The 15,582-nt window shown below is 37.5% G+C and overlaps 1 protein-coding gene and 1 pseudogene across 1 annotated transcript in view; one reads left to right on the top strand and one right to left on the bottom strand.

Moving 5' to 3' along the window:
* SGTB (small glutamine-rich tetratricopeptide repeat (TPR)-containing, beta) overlaps nucleotides 1–15,582 on the top strand; it is a 48,567-nt gene that overhangs the window by 8,472 nt on the left and 24,513 nt on the right. The window contains exons 3-5 of the mRNA XM_010845527.1: nucleotides 857–960; nucleotides 3,946–4,015; nucleotides 8,385–8,484. Of these exons, the coding sequence (XP_010843829.1) occupies nucleotides 857–960; nucleotides 3,946–4,015; nucleotides 8,385–8,484 (274 nt within the window). The remainder of the gene's footprint in view (nucleotides 1–856; nucleotides 961–3,945; nucleotides 4,016–8,384; nucleotides 8,485–15,582) is intronic.
* Nucleotides 11,279–12,092, bottom strand: LOC104992597 (annotated as a pseudogene).

Genomic DNA, 15,582 nt, shown 5'->3' with positions numbered 1-15,582 from the left:
GGTTCCAGAGGGAGGGGACATGTGAATGCTTTTGGCTGATTCATGTTGTTGTGTGGCAAAAACCAACACAATATTGTAAACCAATTATCTTCTAATTAGAAATAAATTTTAAAAATTTGATAAGAGGGTAGATCTTGTGTTAAGTGTTCTTAACACACACAAACACACCAGTAAAGGGGACAAGCTCATTAAAATGTGCACTTTCTTATATGTCAATCATGCTTCAGTAGAGTGGTTTAAAAACAAACAGTTGTGTTTGTCCGCCTCCTTCTATTAAGGGTAAGCTTCATCATGTGGGTTGTGATTTTTGTGCTAACTGTTGTATCTCTGCCACCTTATAAGAGCACCTTGCACATAGCAGGTGCTTGGTAAATTTGCATACCTGAATGAGTTTTTAAAAGCCAAACTATCTTCACCTAAGTAAGTACATCAGGATAATATTTAGCAGTTCCTACATGCCAGAGACTATGTCTCTTACTATTTTTAATCAGATTGAGAATTCTATTTTTCACATTAAAAAATAGTTTTTTTAAGTTTTATTTAAGATATTGGTAATGGGGAATATGTTGTTAATGACTTGCTTTAAAAAGAATATGATGTAATACACATATTGAGAAATTATATTCTAGGTAACATTCTTCTTAAAGTGAAGAAAAAGAAGCCAAGTTGTCTTCCCTCAGTAGCTGGTCTATAAACAGAAATCTCTATGCAGCTGAACCGTTTAGTTTTCCTTATGTTCTGTGATCAAAATGCTGAATTACCACAGATTGCAGAGTGCAGATTTCCACCAGAAAAAAAAAAAAAGTTTCTTTTTTTAGATTGCTAATTTTTTTTCACTATTAAAATTTATTTCAAGTTGCAATTCAGTGTTTGGAGACAGTTTTTAAAATCAGTGCAGAAGACACACATCTCGCAGTTTCACAGCCTTTGACAGAAATGTTCACAAATTCCTTCTGTAAGGTAAGCGTGCATCCTTTTCTCATCAGTATGGGATTATCTAAGTGTGACTACAGTATTATGTTGGATTGTTAATATTTGAGGGGCCGGGCTTAGGTAACTAACTTCTTCCTGGGTATAAATAAGATAGTTGGTCCACATGGATATGATTTGGGACCTAAAAATGTAACTTTTAATGTGCATTAGATTTTCATGTTAGTAACTCTACTCATCGTCTCACCTTCTTTTATATTTAATGATGTATCTTAATTGACTTCTTAAGTCTTTTATAGTATTTGGGTGTTTTTAAATTTCTGACATCTGAATTAATGTTCCCCTAAAATGTGAAATACAAATTAAAAATAAAAATCTTAATGTTTAGGAAGAAACTGTATAAAAGAGGCATCATCATTTTGAGACAGATTTTTTAGCAAATTTGGCCATTAATGGGGCTCTTTAAACAGGGAAAGGGTCTGTGGTCAGTGTGCAAAGCCAAGACTGAAATCCAAGGATGCCGATCCCTGCTCCCTGGGACTGTTTACATGCTCTCTGGTTTCTGACCTTTTCAGGAAATATGGATGAAAAGATTGAAAAACCTTAAGGTTGGTGAGTTTAGGGCCCCAGCAGGACCTCCCATGTGATTTTTCATTACATTTTGGTGCCATGTGAATCTCATTTAGTATTCTCACTGTGTATTCAAGCTTCAGTACAGATTGAAGAACTCAGGAGAGGAGCTGAAACATTCAGGGTATCTTCAGCCTGGCAGGGACATTGCTGAGAATACCACACACACTGTTTGTAGAATTCACTGGGAAGAGGTCCTTAGAGTTGCATTGAAAATGGTGATTTGGCAGTAAGCTGCTCCCTCCTTTTATACTTGGAAAAAGGATAATACAGTTACACATTAATTCATCAAATAGATGAATTCCAATCATCTGAGAAGATGTAAGGAGCTAGTGGCATGTCTCCGTGGTGCTTTTCTTCTCTTTGGTTTCTGTGGTTCTTTCGCTGTCTGGGCTCACGGCCTCTTCTGGGAGCCCTATTTCAGAGGCTGGGCATGGCAGCGGCAGGGCTGACCTTTACTCCAGTGTGCAGAAGAGGCTTGTGCTTGAGACAGGGCTTGGATATGCTCACTCTTTTTGCTCCTGTCATCACTGAAGAGATGTACTGAAGAGATCAAAACTATTTTTCTTCCCAGGAAACTCAGATTGATTTTTACATTCTGTTTGAATAGAGCTTTTTTTTTTTTTTTCTATTTCTGATTGGATTTACTTGTAAAAATTTGTTGCTTACTATTTTAAATATATAGTTTCTTAAAACCAGCTCCATAGTATATCTACATGGGGTTATTTGTGGTATCAGTCCTTTCACAGTCCTATTAACAGGTGTGACTTCCTTGTGTAGGTGTCTGTTAGCAGGGTGTGGCAGAGAAAGTCTAAAACTTGTTTGAAGCAGCAGCAAGACTGTTACAATTAGAGAAATCACTGCGGTTCCAATTGTACTTGGTTGTTATGTTGGACAGTTGATTTTTAGGATACTGCTTTCCTCCCCAATTAAGTTTATATACTAAATGGATTCTTTCCTTCTATATAAAGTAGATAATACGTGTCCTCACATTGTGTACTGCTCAAATGTTTTCATGAATATGAGAATTAATTTTCAAAGTTGTGGAACTGTGGCAATTTCATTAATATCATTCAGAAGGATTTAGAAGACAGAATGGACTATAACCCATTTTTCAATATGCCATTTTTTGACCCCCCAGAGTCACTTTTTCACACATAAACTGCCTAGGCTTGTTAGGAGATCTGAAATGGAAGGAACTCTAAAAGCAAATACTGCAGGGCAACAATGCATCTTTGAACTACACTTACATCCTGAGGAGCTGAAACAGTCAATTTTAAGTAGTGATCTCTACTTATTAATGTTCCTATTTGATTCTGTACTTTTTTATGTTAAAACTTTACTTAGAAAAACTGATTGATAAAGATTAAAAAAAATAAGAACAACTTATATACCTTATAGTGATTTTGTACCTGTGAAGATTTGTGTATAATTAACAAAGTGTATTTCTAGTGTTAAGTTTATTGCCATTTTAGTCAAAACAAAGGTAATGGTGAATGTATTTTAAATATGAATCATAGGTATATTGACTCCAAATTATGCCTTTTTGAAAATTATAAACATTTATTAACTTCAGAGTCAAGTTTAAAAACAACACAATTTAAAAAGAATCTTTCAAAAATGGAAAAATACATTGTGTTTCCATTACCACTCAAGACATTTCTAAATTTTTATTTAGTTTTCATAAGCACTTTGGTTTGAACGTTATTATTGCAAAAGAGGTTTGAGGATGATAGTAGGTGCTAAAAGCAGGAATCTTATACTGTTTTTTATCTTATGAGGATTTTATGACCATTGTTTTAAAAAGTTTAAACAGTATGGAATGATGTGAAGAAGAGACTGAAAAATCTTACTTCCAAATATTCCTACTGTTAACTTTTTGTGTGTACCTTACTGTTGTTTGATTTTCAGCCAGCATGTGTATGAATATTTGTGTATATATTTAAATAACAGGATCATATTATAAATGTTTTATTGGTACCTGTGAATTTGATTTAGTAGGTTTTCTCTTAGAATATTAGCACTATGTTTCTGAATTTTCACTAAACAATCCCTTGAACATATTTTTATTACTATTCTTTGTATATCAATTCCATTCTTTGTTCATGAAGTAGGATTTCTAGATATAGTGAAAGCAAGTAAAAAAAATTAATTCATAGTTGTTCACTTTTTTTCTGGAAAAATTCCACATATTCATTTTTCTAATAAACATATGTGAGGGGAGTTTTCCCCTATTTCTTGTTAACACTGTTAGTTAGAGGGTAGATTTCATGACATGAAATTATAGTTGATGTACTAAATAATGGTTAAGTCATAATTACTGTAACTTATAGTTCTCTGGGATGACTCTATGAATGAAATGCATTGCATTTTATTTAATTGCAGAATGACATTCTGCCTCTCTCAAACTCAGTGCCTGAAGATATGGGAAAAGCTGACCAGTTGAAAGATGAAGGTAAATGTTTCATAGAAAAATTATTTATTTAGTAAAAGTTTCTGCAGTGCTAGGGAAAGTGACTATGAACTGGTCAGATTCTGGTTTATACTGCCAAGACCGAATTGTCATACGTCCTTGTGGCATTTGTGAAACAGAAGTGAATGTGATAGGGAAGAAGCCTGGAAATACAGATAGCTTGTGAACGATACAAGTATGGCTTGTTTCAAGAGAAGCAGATCTGTTGTGAGGAAAACTTGCAAAACAAATCACTTAAGGGGTGATTCTTGTACCTGCGTTTGCTATGTGTACTCTAGGATCTCAAATTCTTTATGCTAAATAAAAGACATGAAAATGGTTTTCAGTATTGTTTTTAACTCTCCTGTATTTAGTGTTTTTGAATTCTTTGACATGTGTTAATGTATGTATATGGCACTTAAGAGTTTATTAGCTAGCATGTTTGATTACTGTGTTATTAAAGTTTCTAATAGTGGCTATAGAAAGCTTCAACGTGAAAGTGTTAGTTCCTCAGTCATATTGACTCTTTGTGACCCCATGGATTGTAGCCTGCCAGGCTCCTTTGTCCATGGAATTCTCCAGGCAAGAATACTGGAGTGGGTAACCACTTCCTTCTCCAGAGGATCTTCCTGACCCAGGGATTGAACCAGTGTTTCCCACATTGCAGGCAGATTCTTAACCATCTGAGCCACGAGGGAAGCTATTGAAGCATACTCGATTTTTATAAATAAGTCAGCATTGAGACTCTGGGTTCAATTTTTCCATCATGGTCAGTTATGTTAAGCTATAGAGGCAAGCCTGGTCAGGCCTATAAGATTTCTAGTAAGGAGCTATAGGGCAGAGTCCTGATCTTCACCAGTGAATGAGAGTCGGAAAAGACCCTGCGCAATGGGCAGAAAGTTATTAGGGAATTTGTGATGTTCAGAAGCTGTACAAAAATGTTTTTATTTTTTGGCCTTTTTTTTTTTTTTTTTTAGTTCATACTCTGAATAGGACAGTTGAGTTTTTGTTTAAAAAATCAGTTGGTGTCTAAAAAGTAGATACGAAAAAGAATATGCTTTTCCCATTTTTCAAGCATGGTTCTCTCTATTAGGTCTATAAATTACACTAAATCAGTGTTTTTAATCGGAGAAGGCAATGGCACCCACTCCAGTACTCCTGCCTGGAACATCCCATGGATGGAGGAGCCTGGTAGGATGCAGTCCATGGGGTCGCTGAGGGTCAGACACGACTTGAGCGACTTCACTTTCACTTTTCACTTTCATGCATTGGAGAAGGAAATGGCAACCCACTCCAGTGTTCTTGCCTGGAAAATCCCAGGGACAGGGGAGCCTAGTGGGCTGCCGTCTGTGGGGTCACACAGAGTCGGACATGACTGAAGTGACTTAGCAGTAGCAGTAGCAGTGTTTTTAATGGCTGCATAAGTGTTCTATGATACTGTGTGACCATGATTTACTTACCTAGACAGATAATTTTTTTAATCCTAAGTAACACTGTCTTTGTATCTTTGTCTATATTTAATTTCACTATTGTGTGATTATCTTCTTTGGATTACATTAGAAAGTGCTGTGTTCAGTTTTCAATTTTTTATTTTCTCTAAGAAATCTTATTACTACAGTGACTTAAAATTTTAGAATTAGGACTTTCATAAATTACCCATAGAATAAAGTAATAGATCCTCATTGCTGTTTGAATTACAGTGTTCCCCAATGACTGAATTTAAACTATCTAGATACAAATGCATTTTCATATAGTATTCTAATTGAAGCAATTTAATCTAATTTTTTTTCCTTCCACTTAGACTTTTGTAGTGTGTGAAATCCTCGGTGATGTATAATATTATATGCTTCGCTAAACATTTTGCTTTTGCAGCTCTCTTGCTTTAGCTCTAGTACTAAATGGCAAACTGAAGTTTTATTTTTTGTCCCTCACATTTACTCCATCTGCATGGCAGAACACTGGGAGGCTGCATTTCCTTGAGTTTGTTTTGATAGAATGAATGTTAGTAAGTTGAGGGTTGGAAGGAGCTGCAGAGTGAGGCTTGTTTACCATAGCAGCATGGGTGGACTGAATTACTTAACTGGTTTCACCTCTGACCAAAAGCTCCGATCCTTTGCTTTCCCTAGGACATGTCACATCTAAGACACGTTACCTCTAAAGTTAAAGCAGCTGTCATACAGATTTTGCTATTCATGTGAAAACAGATGACTGTGGTAGATGGTCAAGCATAGTTATTCCAGGCTGCATGTTATACTTACCTGTGTTAATCAAGGTTTCTAGCTAGCTAGTACCTTCCCAGAAGGTTGTTTTCAAATATTTTTGTGTGCTTTGCTTCTGAAAAGCTGCAAAAAGATCAGACAAAACCAGTAAGTGTTCATTGCTGTCATTCCCTGCCTTGTTATAGAAGTAAAGACATATCTCAAAGGGCTGTCTTGAGGAATAAAGGAGACAGGAGAGTACTGTGTCTAAGTGTGCTGTGCAGTGCCTAGTTATAGGTATCTTCACAAATATCTGTGTCCTGAGTTTTTGTATATTGAATATTTTTTGACTTGAATCTTTTTATCGTTAATATCACTATCTGTCTATATAGGTATATAGATACATTTTAGTATCTATACACTTGATGTGGCTTATGGGAAAAGACATACTATAGGTTTTAATACAACCCAAGATAGGTCATGCCAAGACACAAAGATCCAAAAGAAAATCCACAAAACCCAGAAAATTTAAATCTTTTACACAGAACAAGCTAATCTATTTAAGTACTGAGTAGTTAAAGTACTAATATTGTTAATTTCTTACTATCATGAAAACTATGTAATCCTTTTCTCTTCCTTAGAGGCTTTATACTCATTTCTTATGGAAGGTGGGATTTAAGTTAATTTTTTGACTTTTAAAGAAAAGCTTTAATGAGCTGTAATTAACATACCACATGATACACTGTGACATGTATGAATTCATTGGTTCTAGTAGATTAACAGAGTTGTGTAGCCATCACCACAACTAAAGAACATTTTTCTCATCCCGAAGAGAAATCAGGTAGAAATCACTTTATATCCATTTAGCAATCATTCTTTATATCCATTTCCGCTTCTAAATTTGCAGTAACTTTTGTATGGTTTTAGATGTCTTTCCTTTAATCTTCCTGTTCTCTGCAAATTTACATTCTTCTCCCATTAAGTATGTAATGATCTGTTAAAAAAAAAAAGGCTAATAGGAGAGCTTCTAGTTTAGAGATAACTGGAAGAAATAATAGAGGCTTTTGTTATATAAATCGTTCCTTCTAATCCCAGTGTTTTAAAAATTTCCATTTTTGAGCATTGGTTATTATAAGTGAGCATACCGCTTTTTTTCTGTTTAATGGAGTACAGAAGATAGCCACAGGTAATCCCTTATTTTGCTGAGTAGTTGTTAACGTAGCTAAATTGTTGCCAGATGTATCTGCAGATGCCCTTCCTGAAGATCAGTATCCTGTGGGTTTAGCTGTGGTATCTGAAATGCTGTCTTTCTAGAAATTAATCTCCCGTAATCCTCTTTAAAAAAGAATCTATCTCTGGAAAGGATACATAAAAAAAATATTATCTGCCAATAACATATTGACACAGTTAGTTTTTCTAGCTTACCCCCACAGCATGTTTGGAGGGCTTGCTCATTAACAGGTATATGTTTTGACAGGGAAGGAATGGAGAACCAGGTCCAGACTGAGATAGAGATTGTAGAGGGTGGTCCACCTGGAAGAGGGTTGGGCAGCTCTAAAAGGGAAGAGGGAGATGAAGATAAGGAAAGTGAGAAGAGATTAGATTTTGCCAAGAGATAATCATTACTGTAGCATTTACTCACTTACTGAAGTCTGGTTTTATAAGATATTCAAACATTAATATTTTTGAAAGACTCTGCACTTCAAAATCATTCAAACACATTGAAGGCTAAGGAGTATCAGCTCTGCTGCTGCTGCTAAGTCCCTTCAGTCGTGTCCGACTCTGTGTGACCCCATAGACGGCAGCCCACTAGGCTCCGCTGTCCCTGGGATTCTCCAGGCAAGAACAGTGGAGTGGGTTGCCATTTCCTTCTCCAATGCATGAAAGTGAAAAGTGAAAGTGAAGTCGCTCAGTCATGTCCGACCCCATGGACTGCAGCCCACCAGGCTCCTCCATCCATGGGATTTTCCAGGCAAGAGTACTGGAGTGGGTTGTCATTGCCTTCTCCGAATCAGCTCTACAGTACTATATAAAATTTATCTCCAGTGTGACTGAAAAATCATGTTATTGTCCTTCGTATTACTGTAATTTTTTATGATTAAAATTTATCTTCCAGACTTTACATTTTTTCCTGTATCTTGCACTTACTGTGCCTGTTGATTACTTTGTTTTAGGCAATAATCACATGAAAGAAGAAAATTATGCTGCTGCAGTGGATTGTTACACACAGGCGATAGAATTGGATTCAAATAATGCAGTTTATTATTGTAACAGGTAAACTAGCATGATTGCGGCAGGTTTACAGTTCCTAAACATTTACATTAATAGCTCTGAAGGAGTCTTTTATAGCTCTGTAAAATTTGTTTCTTTAGAAAACTTTGAAAGTTTAGAAACGTATAAAGAAGGGAGAAAATAAACTCATGAATTTACCACTTACAGGCAACTGCTGTTACTAATAACCTGTTGGCATATGTTGTTTGATGTAAGTGTAATCAATTTCAGGTTCATCTTTTATTCACTGGGCATATCACAAACATGTCCTTAGTTTATTTAAATCCTTCATAAATATTAAATAGATATGAATTTGTCTCCTATTACTTCCTAATCTTTTTTATATTTCCAGTACCTTTCATTGTGGCTGGCAAACGAACAGGACTATTTTTTAATAAATGGATGAATGTACCTTACTTTGCTTAACTCTTGACCTACTGATGGACATTGAAGTTGTCCATTTTTCCCCAATACTATACAGCTGCAATGAACATCTTTATTTCTAAAATTATTTTCTGGACTTAAGATTTTCTAGACTTTGGATCTATCCTTGGAAATGTACTCAGTTGGTCTAACAGTATATAAAAGTATGGAAAATGTTAAAAAATTTGTTGATGCTAATTTCAAAATTATTTCAGCTTCTTTGAAAATATTTGAAAATTCTTTTCCTCCCCTAGGATATATGAATGTGTCTGTTTTTACCACACCCTTATCAGTGCTGTGTATTTGAATTAGTATTTATTATTACTAATTTAATATTACTCTTGTTTTAAGAGTGTTGTCATTTACATTTTATTACTGGTGAGGCTGGACATTTTTCAAATGTTGGCCATTTGTGGGATCCCCACCTCTAAATTATCTATTTGTATCTGTGGCAGGCTTCAGGCTGTTTGACCTCAGATTTGTTTCTTTCCTTCCCTGTTCTTTCCTTTTTCACGAGGGTTTGACCACTATGGTCTGCATTTCCTAGGTGCCTTTCACACCTCTGTGTTCAGTCATGCAGGTACTGGCAGGAAATGGAGAGCAGAAGGAAGGGAGAAGGGAAAAAGAAGTCCCCTCTTTTTCCATCAGGGTCTTCATCCAGCAGAGGCTGCTTCTCTTCCTGTCTCCTGCTCCCACCTAAGATATCTGCTATGGTCCCAGCTTGTGCCAGGTGACATTAGGTTTTGGGCTGTGCACTCTGTTCTGTCTTAGGGATGGTAGTGGCTTTCTGCTGTTGCTAATCTCTGGATTCCTGCACAACATCCTGTTAGGTATCTCAGCTCTTCTATTAGCTATGTAATGAATTCCCTGCACTAAATTATTCTGTTAGATACTAAAATTCCAATAGAACTTTCTGCAGTGATGGAAATGTTCTGTATCTGCATTGTCCAGTAGAGTAGCCACTAATTGCAGTAGATGTTGAGCACTGGGAATGTGGCTAGTGCAATAGAGAAACTAAAATTTTAATGGTTGATTAATTTAAGACCAAGAGTCAGACACGACTGAGTGACTGAACTGAACTGAACTGAATTTAAGATGAGTTTAAATTAATTTAAATTTAAATAGGCATATGTGACTGGTAGTTTGCCTTTTGTTGTCTGGGCTTCCCTGGTGGCTCAGATGGTAAAAGAATCTGCCTGCAATGCAGAAGAACCAGATTCGAACCCTGAATTTAATTCAGATGACCATTATATCTACTACTGTGGGCAAGAATCCTTGAGAAGAAATGGAGTAGCCCTCACAGTCAACAAAAGAGTCCAAAATGCAGTACTTGGGTGCAGTCTCAAAAACAACAGAATGATCATGGCTCATTTCCAAGGCAAACTATTCAACATCAAAGTAATCCAAGTCTATGACCCAACCACTAATGCTGAAGAAGCTGAAGTTGAACAGTTCTATGAAGACCTACAAGACCTTCTAGAAGTAACACCAAAATAAATGTCTTTTTCATCACAGGGGACTGAAATGCAAAAGTAGGAAGTCAAGAGATACCTGGAGTAACAGGGAAGTTTGGCATCAGAATACAAAATGAAGCAGGGCAAAGACTAACAGAATTTTGCCAAGAGAACACACTGGTCATAGCAAACACCCTCTTCCAAAAACACAAGAGACAGCTCTACACATGGTCAATACCAAAGGGTCAGTACCAAAATCAGATTGATTATATTTGTAGCCGAAGATGGAGAAGTTCTATACAGTCAGCCAAAACAAGACCTGGAGCTGGCTGTGGCTCAGTTCATGAGCTCCTTGTTGCGAAATTCAGACTTAAATTGAAGATAGTATGGAAAACCACTAGGCCTTTCAGGTATGACCTAAATCAAATCCCTTATGATTATACAGTGGAGGTGACAAATAGATTCAAGGGATTATATCTGATACACAGAGTGCCTAAAGAACTATGAACAGAGGTTCATAACATTGTACAGGAGGGGGTAACCAAAACCATCCATAAGAAGAAGAAATGCAAGAAGGCAAAGTGGCTGTCTGAGGAGGCCTTACAAATAGCTGAAAAAAGAAGTGAAAGGCAAAGGAGAAAGGGAAAAACATACCCAACTGAAAGCAGAGTTCCAGAGAATAGCAAGGAGAGATGAGAAGCCTTAAGTTAACAATGCAAAGAACAATGCTTTTCCTCATTCTAGAGGAAAGCAATAGAATGAGAAGGACTAGAGATCTATTCAAGAAAATTGGAGATATCAAGGGAACATTTCATGCAAAGATGGGCACAATAAAGGACAGAAATGGCAAGGACCTAACAGAAACAAAGATATTAAGAAGAGGTGGCAAGAATACACAGAAGAACTATACTAAAAAGTTCTTTTTTTTTTTTTGATGTCTGATCTTATTTATTTGTTACTCTTAGAACATCTCATTTTTGACTGGACTCAGAAGTAGAAGCTCTCAGAGAGGACAGCCTCCGTCTCTTGGCAATCTGTTCCTGCCGTTTTTCTTTGGCCTCCTTCATTCTCTTGGCCAAAAGTTTAGCATATTCTGCAGCCTCTTCTTTATTTTTCTTAGTATCTGTTTCTTCAGAGCAATACGCGGGCGTTTGTGCTGCAGAACTCGTGGAGTCACAAGACGCTGAATCTTGGGTGCTTTAGTCCTAGGTTTCTTACCGTCTTTGTTTAGGGGCTTTTGCAGAACATATTGGCAGACATCATCTTCTTTAGAGAGATTGAGAAGTTTGCGGATTCTGCTGGCTCTTTTGGGACCCAGGCGACGAGGCACTGTAGTATCAGTGAGTCCAGGAATATCCTTCTCCCCTTTTTTCACGATGACCAAATTGAGAACACTCAGACTGGCATCCACAATGCAACCCCGTACAGATTTGCGCTTTCGCTCTCCAGTCCTCCTTGGTCTGTAACAGGAATGCCCCTTACTCAGTAGCAGGCGAACTCGGCCATGGGTCAACACACCCTGCTTCATGGGGAAACCCTGCTTGTCGTTCCCACCACTGATTCGGACCACATAACCCTTCCATTCTCCACCCAGAGCATCAGCAAGCAACTTCTGTGGCCATATACTTCTCGTAGAAGGTACGAAGTTTTCGTTCATCGTCTACTTCAATGAGCTTCTGGCAGCCAGTGGCCGGGAAAGAGATGTTCAGCTTCATTCTGAAGCAGCCGACAGCCTCCGAGGTGCCAAGAAAAAAAGAGCTAAAAAGTTCTTAATGACCCAGATAACCACGATGGTGTGGTCACTCACCTAGAGCCAGATATCCTGAAATGTGAAGTCAAGCATTACTATGAACAAAGCTAGTGGAGGTGATAGAATTCCAGTTGAGCTATTTCAAATCCTAAAAGATGATGCTGTGAAAGTGTTGCACTCAGAATACCAGCAAATATGGAAAACTCAGCTGTGGCCACAGGACTGGAAAAGGTCAGTTTTCATTCCAATCCCAAAGAAGGGCAGTGCCAAAGAATGTGCAAACTGCTGTACAGTTGCACTTATTTCACATGCTAGCAAGGTTATGCTCGAAATCCTATAAGCTAGGCTTCAGCAGTATGTTAACCCAGAGTTTCCAGATGTTCAATCTGGATTTAGAAAAGGCAGAGGAACCAGAGATCAAATTGCCAACATCAATTGGAACATAGAAAAAGCAAGGGAATTCCAGAAAAACATCTGCTTCATTCGTATGCTAAAGCTTTTGCACGAATCACAACAAACTGTGGAAAATTCTTCAAGGGATGGGAGTACCAGACCACCTTACTTGTCTCCTGAGAAACCTGTATGCGGGTCAAGAAGCAGCAGTTAGAACCGGACATGAAACAACAGACTGGCTCAAAACTGGAAAATGAGTATGTCAAGGCTGTATATTGTCACCCTGCTTATTTAACTTTTATGCAGAGTACATCCTGAGAAAAGCCAGTCTGCATGAATTACAGGCTGGAATCAAGATTGCTGGGAGAAATATCAATAACCTCAGATATGCAAATGACACCACTCTAATGGCAGAAAGCAGAGAGGAATTAAAGAGTCTCTTGATGAGGGTAAAAAAAGAGTGTTTAAAAGCTGACTTAAAACTCAACATTCAAAAAATTAAGATCATGGCACATCCGTTCCCATCACTTCATGGCAAGTAGATGGGGAAAAAGTGAAAACAGTGGCAAATTTTATTTTCTTGGGCTCAAAAAACACTGCAGACAGTGACTGCAGCCATGAAATTAAAGGATACTTGCTCCTTGGAAGAAAGGCTATGACAAACCTAGTCAGGATATTAAAAAGCAGAGACATCACTTTGCCAACAAAGGTCCGATTATCAAAGCAACTATTGGTTTTCCAGTAGTCGTGTACAGATGTGAGAATTGGAGTATAAAGAAGGCTAACACCAAAGAACTGATGCTTTCCAATTGTGGTGCTGGAGAAGACTCCTGGGACAAACCATTCCATCCTAAAGGAAATCAACCCTGAATATTCACTGGCAGGACTGATGCTGAAGCTGAAGCTCCAGTACTTTGGCCACCTGATATGAAGAGCCGACTCATTGGACAAGACCTTGATGCAGGGAAAGATTGGAGGCAAAAGGAGAAGTAGGCAGCAGATGGTTAGATAGCATCACCAATGGTCATGAATTTGAGCAAACTCTGGAAAATAGTGAAAGTCAGGGAAGCCTGACATTCCGTAGTCCATGGGGTCGCAGAGTCCTTCACGGCCCAGTGACTGGACAACAGCAACAGCAACACTGTGACTTCTGGCTGCTGTATTGGACACTGTAGCTGTGTATTAAGGCTGAACCTCTGTATCCTAATTGCGTAGCTTATTGTTTGCCTTTTAATGTTTTTCACGTGTGAAAGTTTTAAATATTTATATAGTTCAGTTCAGTCGCTCAGTCGTGTCCGACTCTTTGCGACCCCATGAACCGCAGCACACCAGGCCTCCCTGTCCATCACCAACTCCCAGAGTTCACCCAAACCCACGTCCATCGAGCTGGTGATGTCATCCAGCCATCTCACCCTCTGTCATCCCCTTCTTCTCCTGCCTTCAATCTTTCCCAGCATCAGGGTCTTTTCCAATGAGTCAGCTCTTCACATGAGGTGGCCAAAGTACTGGAGTTTCAGCTTCAATATCAGTCCTTCCAATGAACACCCAGGACTGATCTCCTTTAGAATGGACAGGTCCAAGGGACTCTCAAGAGTCTTCTCCAGCACCACAGTTCAAAAGCATCAATTCTTTGGCACTCAGCTTTCTTTATAATCCAATTCTCACATCCATACATGACCACTGGAAACATATTTGTTTTTCTTTTCTTTTGTATTTTATTACAGTGTTTTTAGGCTGACAGCTGTTTACAGACTTGGCAGATAACTTGTAGTTTCTTATTTTTCCATTTAAATTTTATCATGCCAAGTCTATTTTGGTTACTGGTATAACCATTTGAATCAATCTGAAGCTTTTCATGACTGAGATGTATAAAAATTACCTTTTATTATCTAAGTATTGGACTTGAAAGCAATCTTTATGTTAATTTGGTCCAATCTTTCATTGAGGTTTTTTTTTTAATCATACTTAGGGTATTCATAGTCTTCTGAGATGTCTATTCTCCCCTACCTTTTCTTTTGTGGTTATGTCTGTTGGGAAATTCTTCCTTGTTGATGCTGATTTTGTTTTCCCTGTAGCTTCTGTAGCTTCTCTCAGTTGACTTTATTTTTATTCTAATGGCGGTTAAAGAATAACTGATTCTTCTTTTTCATGACAGTACCCTTACATTTTTGAACTTTGTTACTATCCTCATTTGAGTTCTTTTCTCCACATCAAATGTTCACAGCTTCTTCAATTTTACCTCACATAGCTCACTTTAAATCCTGCACTTCTGCTCTAAATTTTTCCAGTTTACCTGTATCTATTACTCTGTACTTCCCAGAAGTTAACATATCTGGCATTGGCTTGAGTAAAACAGTCTTCTAGGGTTCTCATTTAATCTACCTCTATAAAACCCTATATATTAGTGTTTTGTAGCATTCTTTACTAAATTTATATTTTGCTTTTGGCTTATTGACTCCTGTCCTCCTTTTTCACACACTCTATCCTGCCACTCAGTTGTATGTTCATTTGACTGGTTCTTGCCCAACACCTGCTGTGCACCAGTGTTGTCTCAGGAGATAAAGTTGGTTGTTTGGACTCAAATACAGGATCTTATATTTTATCCCTATAGCATTTTATCTCGTTCTAGTCTTCTATTTATATGTTCCTTAATCGTTTGGGATAATTCGTAATGTATTTGCTTTTGGTCCTAGCTTCATGTCACCCACAAATTTGAGAAGAGCACCATATATTACATTGTATGAGTTACAGAGCCAGCTAGGGGAGCAGCCATGGGGAAGTAGTTAAGAACCGGGGTTCTAACCCACAATCTTTGAATTCCACTTTCTGGCTCTTCCACTTACATGTATGTGACCTTGAGCAAATTACCCTAACATCTTAGTTTCCCCATTGGTAAAATTGTGGATAATAGTATTTATCTTATCATATTGTTGTAGAGATTAAATAGTTAGTACATATGAAGTGCTAGAATAGTGTCTAGTAAAGAGTGTTGTACACAGCAATAGCTATTATCATTATTGTTTATGTAATCTGGGGGTTTGCTTTAATGAGAATATGAAGAGAGATCCAAATTTATTGGGA

Source organism: Bison bison, unplaced genomic scaffold, assembly GCF_000754665.1.
Source record: "Bison bison bison isolate TAMUID 2011002044 unplaced genomic scaffold, Bison_UMD1.0 scf7180017864218, whole genome shotgun sequence".
Lineage (NCBI taxonomy): Eukaryota > Metazoa > Chordata > Mammalia > Artiodactyla > Bovidae > Bison > Bison bison.
Note: the sequence above shows the minus strand (reverse complement) of the source record. Positions and strands in the feature narration are given on the sequence as shown.